This window comes from Pseudorca crassidens, chromosome 2 (assembly GCF_039906515.1).
Source record: "Pseudorca crassidens isolate mPseCra1 chromosome 2, mPseCra1.hap1, whole genome shotgun sequence".
Lineage (NCBI taxonomy): Eukaryota > Metazoa > Chordata > Mammalia > Artiodactyla > Delphinidae > Pseudorca > Pseudorca crassidens.
In genome coordinates this window covers 18,316,834-18,331,780 of record NC_090297.1, presented here as the reverse complement: position 1 = coordinate 18,331,780, position 14,947 = coordinate 18,316,834, and the positions used below count along the sequence as shown (strand labels likewise).

General features: G+C 48.7%; 1 protein-coding gene and 1 pseudogene across 2 annotated transcripts; both read right to left on the bottom strand.

Moving 5' to 3' along the window:
- Nucleotides 1-859: 859 nt before the first annotated feature.
- RPL11 (ribosomal protein L11) lies at nt 860-5,092 on the bottom strand. 2 transcript variants are annotated; one of them, XM_067723873.1, is made up of 6 exons: nt 4,942-5,090; nt 4,076-4,226; nt 2,954-3,060; nt 2,517-2,648; nt 1,374-1,484; nt 860-941 (listed from the first exon to the last, which is right to left on the bottom strand). In XM_067723873.1, exons 1-6 carry the CDS (start codon nt 4,945-4,947, stop codon nt 912-914), a joined length of 537 nt encoding a protein of 178 aa, XP_067579974.1. In that variant the 5' UTR covers nt 4,948-5,090; the 3' UTR covers nt 860-911. The 2 variants fall into 2 exon arrangements, with proteins under 2 accessions (XP_067579974.1, XP_067579966.1); XM_067723865.1 differs by having other exon boundaries at nt 860-1,484; nt 4,942-5,092.
- A 784-nt stretch (nt 5,093-5,876) lies between these two features.
- The window catches only part of LOC137212346 (elongation factor 1-alpha 1-like), a 29,758-nt pseudogene continuing 20,687 nt past the window's right edge, over nt 5,877-14,947 (bottom strand).

Below are 14,947 nucleotides of genomic sequence, written 5' to 3'. Positions count from 1 at the left end.
GAACTCATTAGTCACAAGTGAGTAAATTATTGAGTTAACTTGTGCTCAAAATTTAAACTATGAACCACTGGCCAAGTATTGTGTCCAATAGAGAAATGGTGGCTTTTGAATGTCACTGCTTCAGTGACCTGGTAAAGTACAGGCAAGACACGTTCCACTTTCACACCAAAGGGGGAGCAAACTGGTTAAGAGTAACATTTCTCACAGACGATAACACAAAATTAATCCCTTTTGAGCACTTTGTGCCTGGTACAAGTTTAAGCATCCTACAAGTATCAAACCGTTTAATCCTGAGGGATATAACCATTATTGCCTTCACGATACACACGGGGAAGCTGAGGCAGATTTAAACACAGCTAATAAAATGCAGGGCGAGGAATCACATCCATGCAATGTGTCTCAAAGACCACTCCCTTTCTCTACTTACAGTCTCATCAACTCTAGATTCTCATTTTAAAGGAAAACTGAGTCCAATATTTAATCCCAAGCACCACACCAAAGCCTCTGATCCTTTCATACATCGTTGCTGGTAAAACCTCTAATGAAGAGCAGAATTGCTGAACAGAGGGGAGCCCTGCACCCCACTTTAATCAAGGCTCTAAATTCAAACCCAGCCCCAACCATTCCCTCCCCTCTACAGTCAGTTTCCACGGGGTCACTGCACCACAGCCTGTCAACAAGGGTGTGGTGAGCACAGACAGTGCTGCGGAAGTTCTCAGGTTTGGATCTGCCAGGAAACACTGGCATCCAATCAGGGGTGACAGGGTTGTTACCAGCTACTCCCATCGAAGCTTTAAGTGGCTTGAGGTCCAAGGACTTGAATATGGCCAGGCTCCTTTCACAGAACACACAACAGTAATTGTACATTTCACTGAAAACTTTTTATTAGCCTTTTGGATAGGAACGGGAATTTACTTGCCAGGAAGGATGATCCCATCATACTGAAAGAGAACAGATTTTATTTTTTCAGAACAGGCGGTTAACAGTAAAGACTGCAGCAATGGCTAACGTTCAAGAATTCAAATCAGGTACATGAACTTCGGCTTTGAATCCCATATCCCCAAACAGGAAGCTGGCCATCTTTAACAATTGCTACACTATGCTCAACTGCACTATACCCTGAGAAAAGGGGCTCCTATTAAAGCCATATTCCTCCCCTTCCAGCTATCTGCATTCACGGGGCTGGGGAGAAAGCCTGGTTCTGGGTGTTCTTTTAAACCACCAACCCTGGAAGCCCATTTTCCAAGTTGCCCAAATGTTCCACCTTTAAAAGAGCTACCCACCCAAGGGCGCTAGACTTTGCATCCCCGAGTCCCAACTCCATTCACCAACACCACATTCCACCACTTCACCTGAGACACATCAAGCTTTACCTTCTGCTGGAACCAGCGCATGGCCTCCTCTTTGCTGATTCTGTGTTTGGCCCCAATGCAGCCTGTCCTGCGCTTCTTGTCTGCGATGCTGAAACCTGGCCTACCCAGCACCTGTCCCAGGAATAACCAACAGTCACCTAGCCAGCTCAGAGTCAAGAGCAGATGGACAAGACTCACACATTGGAGTGACTGATCTTCAAGAGTTACCTGGTGGCCCAAGAGACCCACGATCTCAGTGTCTGATGGAACCTGCATCCTAGATGACACATCGCCTTCCTATACACTATAGGTCTGCTCTGGAGGCTGGACTTGCAGCTCCTCCCCGCTCCCCTACCTAACTTCCAATGGCAGCTAAGGATTCACCACTGCCCCCATGCCCCAAAGCACTTTTATTTAAAAAAAAAAAGCAAATAAATTTTACTCCAACATGTGCATTGTAGAAATCTTAAACTTCCAAGAAGCACAAAGAAATAACTATTTCTCTCCTCTGCTTCAGCTCAAAAGTGCTTCTTAAAGGTTTGTCATCCCCCGTGAGCACCCAACTCTCACCACCATTTCTCTGGATATTCAAATCTAGTATGAAGACTGCTGCCATCCTTCAGGTTCATACTAGTCAGGACTTCAGGGTTTTGCCATTTATTTACTTTGATGGTTGGACCAAAACATTACAGTGACACAAATGGTCACGTCTCCATTAAAATCCCCATCCTGAGCAAACAGCCCCATCGTCAAACCTGCTTCCACGTCCTCTGGCTGGAAGCCACCCCATTCCCAGAGTCTAAGGGAAGAAGCAGGGAAAGGGCAGCCTCAGTGCAGCCAACCCAGACGCCAAATGCAACCCCAATACCGTCTCTCAAATTTTCAGTTCAGTGGCTGCATGGAACTGTTTCCTTCGCCCACCTTTGAGCAACATCAGTGCTTGCTAGATCCTAGACCATAAACGTCACGGATCTTGTCCATCTAGTTCACAGTGCTATATCCCCACACCTGCCATAAACGAGGTGTATCTTCCCAAGGGAGAGAAGACAGACAACACTCAGAGCCCCAACCCAACATGTCACCATCAAGATAGCACATATGAAATAAAGGAGGAACAGACTGCACTCTCACAGACCAGGAGTAGAAAAGGTTAAGTATTCATACCACATAGAAGTCCAGGCCGTAGATACCAATGCTTGGGTCATATTTGATCCCCAGATCGATGTGTTCTTGGATTCCAAAGCCAAAGTTGCCAGTGTCCGAGAAGTTATTTTTTCTTAACTCATACTCTCGCACCTGAGGGAAAAACACGCAGCAATCACTCCCTGTCAACTCTACCCCGCAATAACTAGCTCAGCTTGCAACACTCAGGACCCCCAAGACACAATTCAATGTAATTTGGCCAGCAACAAAATCTGATATTCCCACTACACGAAATCACAGCTACGGACTTCATATAACTACTAACTTTCAAAGGGAAGAGAAAAACCCTTTAGAAGTTCAAAAAAGTCAGAAGGCAGAACATTAAGTGTAACTACTACCACTGTAACTATGTGCTAACTGGTGCTTTCAGTATTATCCCACGGAGGGATCAGCCTCACCTTCAGACCTTTCTCCAGGATTTCTTCTGCCTTGGCCCCACGGACTGTGCAATGGACGGCAATTTTTTCATTTCTTCTGATGCCAAAGGATCTGACGGTGTATCTAGCTGCAGGCAGGGGTAACAAGGAGTCAGCTGTTATCATACTCCCGCTGCACTCCCCTCTTCCCCAGAAAATCATCTCCATGACTCCAAAGTGACATTAAGTATCCATCCACATTCTAAAGTGATGTTCTAATCAGTGTCAACTTGTATCCGTTAATCAGATTCATTTGTAACACAGAAACAGATTTTCCAACTTCCAAGTCACTCAGCCATACTTGACCGATTAAGACCTCAGAGCCATAATGTCAAAGTCTCAGGGAGGGCAAGTTCATAACCAGTATAAGCTAAAGGAAAATGACCATGCATTCTACTAATAATGTTTATTAATAATAGCTAATATTTGCTAAAACCTTATTGTATCCCCATTTCACAGAAGCCGTGAAAGGTTAACTTGCACAACATCAGTTGGTAGTAAGAGGCAGGCTGTGATTCCAAGGACTTGCCATATTCCATTACCCCAAAGCAATGAAACTCTAAAAACAAAAAATGTAACAACAGTAATGCCTACACTGTGCTTGGTATGCAGCAGGCATTTCATATAACCTATCCTGTCCCCCGCGATCTTGAAATGCAAGTACTACCATCCCCTGTATGCAGATAAGGAAGCTGAGGCCCAGAGAAGCCAAAGTCACAGACTAGCAAGTGATGGAGCCGGGATGCGAACCAGGTTAGCCTAGGGACACAGCCCTGTTCTAGCTGTAGCCTATGTAACCCTAACTGCTAATCAAGCCAAATACCATTTTCTGCATTCCCAACATTTCCACGCTACCTCATACTCTCGTTACTTGCAAAAACCTCTACTTGGGCTAGTCTTAGCTTAATCTCGGCTCATACAAAATCTGGTATTCCAATACCACTCCTATGTTGGAAGGGAGATACCTCTTGGGAAGCTCAGGAAGGCAATACTTTAAAGAGATATCACCTTCAAAACGGGTACAAAACAGGCTTGACAGCAGGCGAGGTAAGAAACATCCCGACATCCCCAGCCACTAGCCCTTCCCTGCCGGCCACGACTCACCTTTGGAGAACACAGGGGTCTGGCCTGTGAGCTGCTCCAGCACCTTGGCTGCCCGGGTCAGCCTGTCTCCACTCTCCCCCACGCAGATGTTGAGGCAGAGCTTGCGGATGCGAAGTTCCCGCATGGGGTTCTCCTTCTCCCCTTGATCCTGCTGCAACAGGGAAGCGCAGCCGTCAACACACACAACCCCGCCGGAACTGCCAGCCTAATACTTATACTTAGCGCATTTCCGCCCAACCCAAATAGTCCCGAAAGCCCTAAAGGTTCAAGAATTAGCACCACGTTTGTGTGGGAAGCACCGAGGAAGACATCTCGGGGTCTTGTTTTCTCCTTCCCCCACGCACGGAACGGGTGAACAGAAACAGGACAGGTACCGAGTGGAAAAGTTACAGACAATGCGGATGAACCCCAAGGGGCTCAAAGTGTAAGGTGACGGAGGGCGCCCCGTTACACGGCCGGTGAGGGGTGAGAAAACAGCACGTGGCTGGGCAGCGTCCCCCGAAGCCTGGCCTCTGACCCGAGGAGGAACCGGCTGAGGCTCCCCAGTACCAGGTCCCGGGGCCCAGCAACAGGTCCGAACCCCGCGTCCCAGACACCCCTCCGATCGCTCCACTGGCCCTCGCTGCAGCCTGCGGGCCGTGCTTCTGGGCCTCCCGCGGCTGCCCCGAGCCTGCTCCTGGGAGGATGGGAGGAAGGCGACAGGGTCCAGCTCCGCGGCCTCGGCTCGTATGGCTCTGCCAGTTTCGGCACGGCCGGCATCGCGGTCTCCGTTCTCCTCGGGCGGCGGGAGAGGTAACCCCCGCAGGCTCCGCCGGCCGTGGATGGAAGCGGATGAAGGGAAGCAAACCCACACCTCAGCTACTCACCGCCATGACGGGAAACAGGAAGAGAAAGTGAGACTTCTGAGCCAGGGCCTTATGGGCCAGAAGGCGGACCCTTTTCCCAGGCTAACCAGCGAGATGAGGGAGAGGAAGAGAGGCGCGTCTGGAGCCGCGTAGAATCGGCTTCCCCCTCGTGGACACAGATGTCAACTGCAAGTGACGCTGGCTGACCACTGGGGCGTGGGCTTATCCAAAAACCGGTTTTTAAAGCTCCCTGAACTGGCATTTCCTTGAATTTCCGGTCCCCAGGGATGCTGTTCCCGCCCACAGCCTCAGGTACGGGTGGTTCTTGGCGTGTTGAGACTGCCAGAATACACTGTCAATTATGCAAATTATGAAGTAACAGTTTTACTCTGTAACAGTGTAAACAAATGGCATTTAAACATTTAAACAGTAGTTAGAACAGAGTGTTGGCTTAAGAGTCCTGAGCTGTGAAGACAGGCAGATGTGGTCCTGTCTTGGCTAGCTCAGTAGCTATGAGATCTTGGGCAGGTTACTAATTATATCTCCTTCAGCCTCAGTTTCCCTCAGCTGTAAAATTGGTACTTATTGGGCTTCCCTGGTGGCGCAGTGGTTGAGAGTCCGCCTGCCGGTGCAGGGGACACGGGTTCGTGCCCTGGTCCGGGAGGATCCCACATGCCGCGGAGCGGCTGGGCCCGTGAGCCATGGCCGCTGAGCCTGCGCGTCCGGAGCCTGTGCTCCGCAACGGGAGAGGCCACAACAGTGAGAGGCCCGCGTACTGCAAAAAAAAAAAAAAAACCAAAAATAAAATTGGTACTTATATCACTTGAGGTTGTTGTGAAAATTAAATGAGGTAATAATAATATAGTGGGTTATTCTTATTAATGTAAACCCACTATATTCAAGCAACCCCCTCCCCCCCAAAAAAGTGTTAGACATGGTACATGATGAAGAGAGGGTCATCCTGCAGGCACAAAGATGGCTTACAGATTAGTCTGACAGACAAGTACTCCAACCTCAGACAGTAACAGGCCTCCCTGGTTTGCACTAAATCCTCATCAGCAGGACCCAAGGGGGTGCTGTGCCAAGATCCACACCCCAGACAGAAGCTGGCTGTGAGTCAGGGGGTTTCTTTGACAGAAGCAAATGGAGAAAGGAGAGCATACAGGGCTTCGGTGGAAAAGGCGTGAAGGGGCTTTCTTCTACAGCCATAATTCCTTCTCTCATCCCCGTGGGGGAGGTAGAAGCCCCCAGGTTCTCCTTGTGTCATCCTTAGGGACGAAAGGACACTTCTGGGAAGCTGGGCTGATGGAGGAAAGCAAAGAGAAAAGGCCCATCCTCTGAGCCTTCTCTACCAAGCACCCAGCACTAGTGCAGAGCAGGGGCCTCAGGCAGACCCCTAGGGTGGGCAGAGCCAAGGGAGGGACTTCTCCAAAACTCCAGAGATGTGACAGCTGGATGTAGCACATGATCCTGCATTTTCTGTTCCTATAAAGCGCATTATTGGACCCACTGGCAAAATCTGTAGACTTCAGAAATGTATGCATGGTAATTTAATGTTGACCCGATTATGTGAGCTTGGTTACATAAGAGAATGTCCTTAGGTTTAAGAAACATACATTCAGGGACTTCCCTGGTGGCGCAATGGATAAGACTCCATGCTCCCAATGCAGGGGGCCCAGGTTGGATCCCCGGTCAGGGAACGAGATCCCACAAGCATGCCGCACCTAAGAGTTTGCATGCCACAACTAAGGAGGCTGCCTGCCTCAACTAAGGAGCTGGCGAGGCACGACTAAGACCTGGTGCAACCAAATAAATAATAATAATTTAAAAAACCTCAGTAAACTTTCAAACTACTTGCTATTAAAAAAAGAAAAAAGAAATACACATTCGGTATTTGGAGGAAAGGGGCAGCATATCTGCAGTTTATTATCAAATGGTTCAGAAAAAAATGTATATTTAGAGGGAAAAGGATAAAGCAAATGTGGTAAATTTAAGATTTGGAGAATCTGGATGAAGGATATGTGGGACTTCTTGAAACTTCTCTGTAACTCTGAAATCATCAAAGTAGAGAAAATAATTTCAGGGAAACATGTACCTAGGAAGATACATAAAAGCTTATCCTCAAGAACTCCCATCTCATTCCCTCCCACTACAATTTTTCTCCAGCCGAGTCCCTTGACAGCAGTACCCACAGGTGGTAATGAGGAATAGCTAATTGATACTGATATGCCGTGCCCAGTAGGCACCAACTCACTCAAACTTCAACATCCCTGTGGAGGCAAATACTATTGTTTTCCCATTTTATAGATGGGCACACAGAGGTTCAGTAACGTTTATAGACACTATTTAAGTCAGGGGGTCTAACACCAGAGTCCAGTCCTGTTCTAGGAACTGATGATCTAAGCCAGGGCCAGAAGCTGTCCCCGGCTTCCCCCTTTACACCTTTTCCTCCCTGTGACCCCAGCTCTCTGGTTCTTGCACCAGTCAGGCCCCCAGGAGGAAGCCAGAGGGGCAGAATGAGACCCAGCACCCCTCTGCTTCCTCCTTGCTTGACACATCCAGGTCAGTAGAAGCTGAGGCAAAATGACTTGTTGTGCTTTATCCCCATGCCTGAAGCTCATCAGCAAGAAGAAAACCCAGTTAGCAGGGGCAGGTTTAGGACAGCCCAGGCAAGAGAGGAGCACGTCCAAGTCTTCTCCTTGAGCCACTCTTTCGCAGGGTGTGGCTCTGCCTGGGCTGCCCCTGGCCTGGAGGGGCCTGAGTAGCCATCACCACTCACTTTTTGGCGGCTTTTATGGTCGCCTTGGTGACCGTGCCTCACGTAGCTGCTTTTTTCTCCACGGCTTTGGTGACCCTGACAGCCTAACGTTTAGCACAGAGCCTAGCACAGAGTAGGAAGTGCCATTCCCTGTGTACTGAGTTCAGAAAGTTCTTGTGCTTCAAGCGCAGTCATGCCTAAGATAACTGGGGAGTCTAAGAGACTGCAGAATCTGAGCCTTTGGGTTTAATAGGCTCCATCAGTAGTTCTGGTAATCCACTAGGTTTGAAAACCACTGCACCAGAGGGTAGTGGAAGGAAAAAAAGTCCCTACTCATCTCTTTACTGTTCACCTTCTCTAGGTCAGTGCTTCTCAGACTTTGATGTGCACCTCAGTTACCTGGAGATCTTGTTAAAATGAAGATTTGAATTCAGCAGGTCTGGATGGAGCCTGAGATTCTGCATGTCTAACCAACTCCCAGGGGATTCCCATGCTGCTGGTGCACGGACCACACTTTGAGTTAGCAAGGCTCTAAAGTGACCCCTGCCTTCCCGTTGACACTAGGCAAGCTGCTTTCCCTTTCTGGGCCCTTCTAACCTGCTACTCAGATCCTCTGACCAGGTTCTGCTTCCTAGCTCAGGTGTGCAACTGGCTCCCTGGAGCTGGGAGGAGGAGGTAGCAGCCCCGGTAGCCAGTTGCTGTTGGGCCTTACCAAGGGGTGGGTACTCAGGGAAGCTTTCCATGCACATGGGACTGCTCAGCATCATCTGGGTGATGCCTGCCTCCCCGGACTTCAGGGCTTTAGGGCTGTCTTCCAGCTTCTTGCCTGAGTGCCGGTCAAGCTTCTCTCTCAGCTCTGCAAACTTGCAGGTGATGGGCGCTGTGGCAGTCCAGAGCTGGTGAGTAGCCAGCTGCAATGCTGCCGGGATGGTTGAGGATGATCACCTGGAACTGGGGGGAAATGGGGGGGATGGGGTATGGGGAGGGTATTAGCCAAGCATCCTTCAAAGGAAGTGGCTCTAACCAGCTAAGGGGTCAGCTGCCTTGGACACATTTTAAATTATAGTGAATATTTGAATGTTTATAGGGTATGCCAAGTCCCATGCAAAGCAAATGTCATTCATTTCACTTTAATTTTCACAGCAGGGAGCCTGTGTAACCCAAAATTTCATAGCGAGGAAGTGGCAGAGCTGGGTATAAATGATGTCTATGAGTGATAGATATGATTATGTGTACCACTTCCCCCCACCTTTTAGAAAAATGGATTATAATAATAGCTACTTAACTTGTTAGGTGGCCCCAGGTCAGCTGTTTTATACATCACCACATTTAATAATCCCAAGATCACTGCAAGATAGTCCTAGCCTCCACATGCACAAAGAAGAATGTGCCAGGGACTTCCCTGGGGGCGCAGTGGTTAAGAATCCGCCTGCCAATGCAGGGGACACAGGTTCGATCCATGGTCTGGGAAGATCCCACATGCCTCAGAGCAGCTAAGCCCACATGCCACAACTACTGAACCCAAGCGCCTAGAGCCCGTGCTCCGCAGCGAGAGGAGCCACCGCAATGAGAAGCCCGTGCACGGCAATGAAGAGTAACCGCTCGCCGCAACTAGAGAAAGCCTGTGGGCAGGAACAAAGACCCGACGCAGCCAAAACTAAATTAATTAATTAATTATTTTAAAAGAAGAAGAATGTGCTAGACATTGCATTAAGAAAGGGTTTCGGGCTTCCCTGGTGGCGTAGTGGTTGAGAGTCCGCCTGCTGATGCAGGGGACACGGGTTCGTGCCCCGGTCCGGGAAGATCCCACATGCCGCGGAGCGGCTGGGCCCGTGAGCCATGGCCGCTGAGTCTGCGCGTCCGGAGCCTGTGCTCCACAACGGGAGAGGCCACAACAGTGAGAGGTCTGCTTACCGCAAAAAAAAAAAAAAAAAAAAAAATGAGGCTTGTGTCACATGTTGAAATGATAATATCTGAATATGTTCAGTTAAATAAAATATGTCCTTAAAAAAAAAAAAAAAAAAAAGAAAGGGTTTCATGGGACTTCCCTGGCAGTCCAGTGGTTAAGACTCGTGCTTCCACTGCAGGGGGTGCGGGTTTGTAAAGGGAGCTAAGATCCCACATGGCACGTAGCGTGGCCAAATTGAAAAAAAAAAAGAAAAAAGAAAGGGCTTCATATTCTGACTCTGGGTCAAGGAAACACCTGAGAGGTCCAAGCATACAGCTTCCCAGGTTCCACACAAACCTACTGAATCAGAACCACTAGGGAGAGTTCTAGGAATCTGAATTTTTTTTTTTTTTTTTTTTTTGCGGTATGCGGGCCTCTCACTGTTGTGGCCTCTCCCGTTGTGGAGCACAGGCTCCGGACGCGCAGGCTCAGCGGCCATGGCTCACGGGCCCAGCCCCTCCGTGGCATGTGGGATCTTCCCGGACCGGGGCACGAACCTGTGTCCCCTACATCGGCAGGCGGACTCTCAACCACTGCGCCACCAGGGAAGCCCTAGGAATCTGAAGTTTTGAACCACTTCCCCAGTGATTTCTAATGCATTGGGTTTGAGAACTCCTGCTTTAAGGCATCAAGAGCGTCCTTTGGAAATTAACCAGGTCACCAAAATGCACCATCTCGTTCAAGGGCAAACAGCAAATACACTGCGGAGTCAGGGCACTAACCCAGACTGACTGTACCTACACTGCTGACAAGAGCCCAGCATGGGGCCTCTGCTCAGTGACCACTTCCTGAATGACCCAGTGACCCATCCTGCTCTCAGGACGGTATGGCCACTTCAGGAGGACACCCGTAAGCGGGCTTTCTCACCTGGGAGAGGAAGCTCCCATCTCTAAGGGTGGGTCATTCTTGCTGTCCCCTGCCACGTTGCCCTGCCTGATGTCCTTTAAGGACACGTTCTTCACATTGAAGCCCATGTTGTCACCAGGCAGGGGCTCAGCCAGGGCCTTGCGGTGCATCTCCACGGACTTGACCTTGGTGGTGATGTTGCAGGGGGCGAAGATGCCAGTTTCTACTTGGCCCACGGGCATGGTGCCAATACCTGAAGGGACAGAGAAACCAGACCCTAGTGGGCCCTCAACCTCAAGTACCCCCACCCAGCATGTGCTCACCCCCAGTCATCCTGCAGGGACAGCCGCAGGGGCTTGTCTGCAGGGCAGGCAGGCGGCATGATGGAGTCCAGCGCTTCTAGTAGCTTCGTGCCTACCACGTTCCCCTCCTTCCTGATAATTTTCTAGCTTCGGAACCAGGGCATCTGGAAAAGCAACCACATGTCCACCTTACTCAGCCCTGGGAAAGCCTGTCCCAGGTACCAGCCCGCACTTAACATGGGACCTCAAGGAATTTCTTTAAGCATTCTGAGCCTGGACTTCCTCATCTGTGAAACGGCAATATCACTGCCTACTGGCAGAACAGTGTAAAGACACAAAAGACCACACTCAGTCCACCAAGCACAATACCTGATGCGTACTACGTGCCCCCCAAACGGTGGCAATCACTCCACGTCTCGCAGGCATTGCCCCTGAGTCGAGCCCATACGTTTTAGGAAGCAGAGATTCCTAGAATCTGAATAGCCCTTACATCCCATTCCATCTGCTCATTATACAGATGGGGAAACTGAGGTCCAGAGAAGAGGAAGGACTTGTTAATGTTCAGCAAAGTTAAGTAAACATTAGTAATAAGAAGGAAAACAAGACTCAGATACTCTAACGCTCATACCTTCTAAAGACTAAGATGCTCCCCAAGGAAGCAGACTTATAAGCAAGGGCACATTATTGAGTAAAAGACCTTCTGGGAAGAGGACTTTCAGTATGACAGTGCATTGTATGCAGGCCTTTTAAGCAGACATTGTCTTTACTCCTCTAAAAACCCTACCCAAAGCTCATCAGAGACATCATCTTTGCCTTCAAAGATATATCAGTTAACTGGAAATCCAGGACAGAGGACATACAGAAAGAATCAAGGTGGTTGATATTAAGGGCCAGGTGGGCTGACCAAGAGCTGGTCAGCACTTGGACCTTATAGGTCAGGCAGACAATTGGGATCCTGATGAAGTGCCTCCTTTCAGCCGTAGGTCCTTGAGCAAACGTCTAGGCTTCGAAACTTCAGTATCCCACCTGTATCAAAGGGAACACCGGCCCCTACCACAGCACTGTGGAGAGGGTAGGTGCCCTGGCCCTGAGGGCACTCACAGCAAGCTCTGTGAACTCTCAGTTCTTAGTGAGACTCTCAGAAGGGGAAGAGGCAACAAGTGCCATGGGTGAAAGGGTGGGGAAGGGGCATCAGGGAAGGTTTCGGTGGATGGGGAAGGAGGCTCCAGTCAAGGAAGCCTTCTTCCATGGAAGAGAAGCAAAGCTATGCAGTACAGAAGCCACACAGAACACATCTCGCCTCATGGACTCAAAAATTAGTGGCCCAAGGAAGAAGGCTACCATTTCTATTAACACTCAGCTCTTATAGAGGATGGGGGAGAGGGGAGAGGTAGGAGGCTTTGAAAAAATTTAATAAGCAATTTTGTATAAATAATTCAAACTTGTAAAAAAAAAATAAAAGTATCCCTTCTTTTTCCAGAGGGGGTAATTGAGGGTCAAATTAGGTTGCCAAAGGACCAATGACTGGCAGATGGCTAAACCAGGAGTTGATAATGAGGCCGCCTCCTTATCAAACACCAGCCTCCTCAATGAGGATGAGCTCTTCAATTAATTTGATGAACTTGGCAACTCACTTAGCTCTGTGCCAACTCACAGACCTGCACAGCCTTTGAGATTGGCATCAGCTCCATCTTAAAGCTGGGGAAACCGAGGAGTTCGGTGTCACAGGTATTTGAGAGCTGAGTCTAAACTCCAAGTCTACCATCTAGTCCACTGGCTGCAGGCTTTGTTCTTTTAGCATCTAGAACATGGTAGATGCCTAATAAATGCTCAAAAGGACATGAGCATGAAACTCCCTTATCTTACTGGCTGAAATGTGTAACAAAACTCAGGGTATGGGTGGGACTTCTTCGGTGGCACAGTGGTTAAGAATCCGCCTGCCAATACAGCGGACACAGGTTTATCCCTGGTCCGGGAAGATCCCATGTGCTGCGGAGCAACTAAGCCCGTGCGACACAACTGCTGAGCCTGCGCTCTGGAGCCTGCAAGCCACAACTACTGAGCCCACGTGCCACAACTACTGAAGCTCGCATGCCTAGAGCCCGCGTGCTGCAACTACTGAGCCCGCGTGCTGCAACTACTGAAGTCCGTGCGCCTAGAGCCCGTGCTCTGCAACAAGAGAAGCCACCGCAGTGAGAAGCCCGTGCACCACAATGAAGAGTAGCCCCCACTCTCCACAACTAGAGAAAAGCCCGCGTGCAGCAACTAAGACCCAACGCAGCCAAAAACAAAAAACAAAAAAACAAACAAAAAAGTCGGTGTGGGGAAACAGGCATCAAAAGCTTCAGATTTGTCATTTTAGATGAGTCCCCCTTTACCACTAACGCACTCTTACCTTGTCTCTTTACCTTTTAGATTTTTCTCAGCACTTGTCATCATACACGATATTATTCCCCACTCCCAACGCGCACACACACACACACACACACGACTGTGAGTGCTGTGAGCAGAGCTGCTTCTTATTCACTGTGGTACCTTCAGCACCAAGCACAGTGCCCTGTGTGCAGAAGTTCAAATACGGCCCAAAGGAACACATTGCCAATGGCAGTTCCAATCTTTCTCAAGGGCAATTGGGCAGGATATGTCAGAAGACTCCAAAATAATGCCTACCCTTTGTTTCGTTAGAGATTATACTAATTAAGTTATTGAGGACACATGCAAAGATTTATTTACCAAAATGCTTATGGCAATTTTAAATAAAATTAGAAACAGTATTCTTAGAAGCTTGTGCCCTTGGGCTATTCCTTAACTGTGTTCCAGTTTTCTTATTTCACATGGGAATAAAATGCCTTCTTCATGGGGTTCTGTATGTGTAAAGTGCTTAGTCTGGTATCTGTCACATAGTAATTTCTTCTATCATTAATCACCATTTTCATTTAATAATGGATATGGCTAAACAAAATACTGTATTTTGAGATTCAATACAAAACACACCCATTAACTATTGAACATGTTTAAAATAGTTATTTATTTAGTTGTGCCGGGTCTTAGTTGCAACACGCGGGATCTTCACTGTGACATGCGGCATCTTTAGTTATGGCATGCAGGTTCTTTTTTAGTTGCGGCATGTGGGATCTTTAGCTGTCATACAGAATCTTTTAATTGCAGCAAGGGGGCTCTTAGCTGCAGCATGTGGGATCTAGTTCCCTGACCAGGGATCAAACCTGGGCCCCCTCATTGGGAGCATGGAGTCTTAACCACTGGACCACCAGGGAAGCCCCTGAACATGTCTTTTTGTTTTTGTTTTTGTTTTTTCGCGGTACGCGGGCCTCTCACTGTCGTGGCCTCTCCTGCTGCGGAGCACAGGCTCCGGACGCGCAGGCTCAGCGGCCATGGCTCACGGGTCCAGCCGCTCCGCGGCATGTGGGATCTTCCTGGACTGGGGCACGAACCCATGTCCCCTGCATCGGCAGGCAAACTCTCAACCACTGCGCCACCAGGGAAGCCCCCTGAACATGTTTAAATGGCAAGGAAATTTTAAAAATTAGAAGTGTTACAGAATATTATATTTAGTTTGAGTCCAGCTGTGAACGTCGAGAAAGAACTACATGAAAACTAAGTTATCTGTTAAGCCATGGGGTTGCAGTTTATGCTTCATATCTGCATGAAATGCTCCTTGTAAAATGTTAGACATTACTTTTATAGTCAGAAAAAGATAGCTATATACACGGGGAGCAAAAGCTTAAGAATCCTCAAGTCAGTTATAGAAAAGGTAGGCTTTAGGCAAATGCAGTAAGTAGTAGCAGTTAGCGCTTGAGCGCCAACTGTTTGTGTGAACAGATGCCCATGTGGAATCTCCCAGGTAATTCCCACAACCCCATGAAGTGAGTCCTAAGTTCCAGAGCATTAATACCTCCCTCGTCCCTTTACTGTGGGCAAGGGATGGAAATGGAGCTTGAACCCAGGTCTGATGCTAGAGCTAGACTTCCTTAGTAGGGTGACACTCATCTAGGACTGTTAAACCCTACAAGATTCTGGGATCCACGGGCACAGTGACTATATCTTAGACATTTATATTGCCCCCATAACTGCGTCTAACCCATCCTGAGAGGTAGGATAGCTTAGACGCAGTGAGCATGGGCTAGAATTCTAGACTCTGCTAACACTACCCAA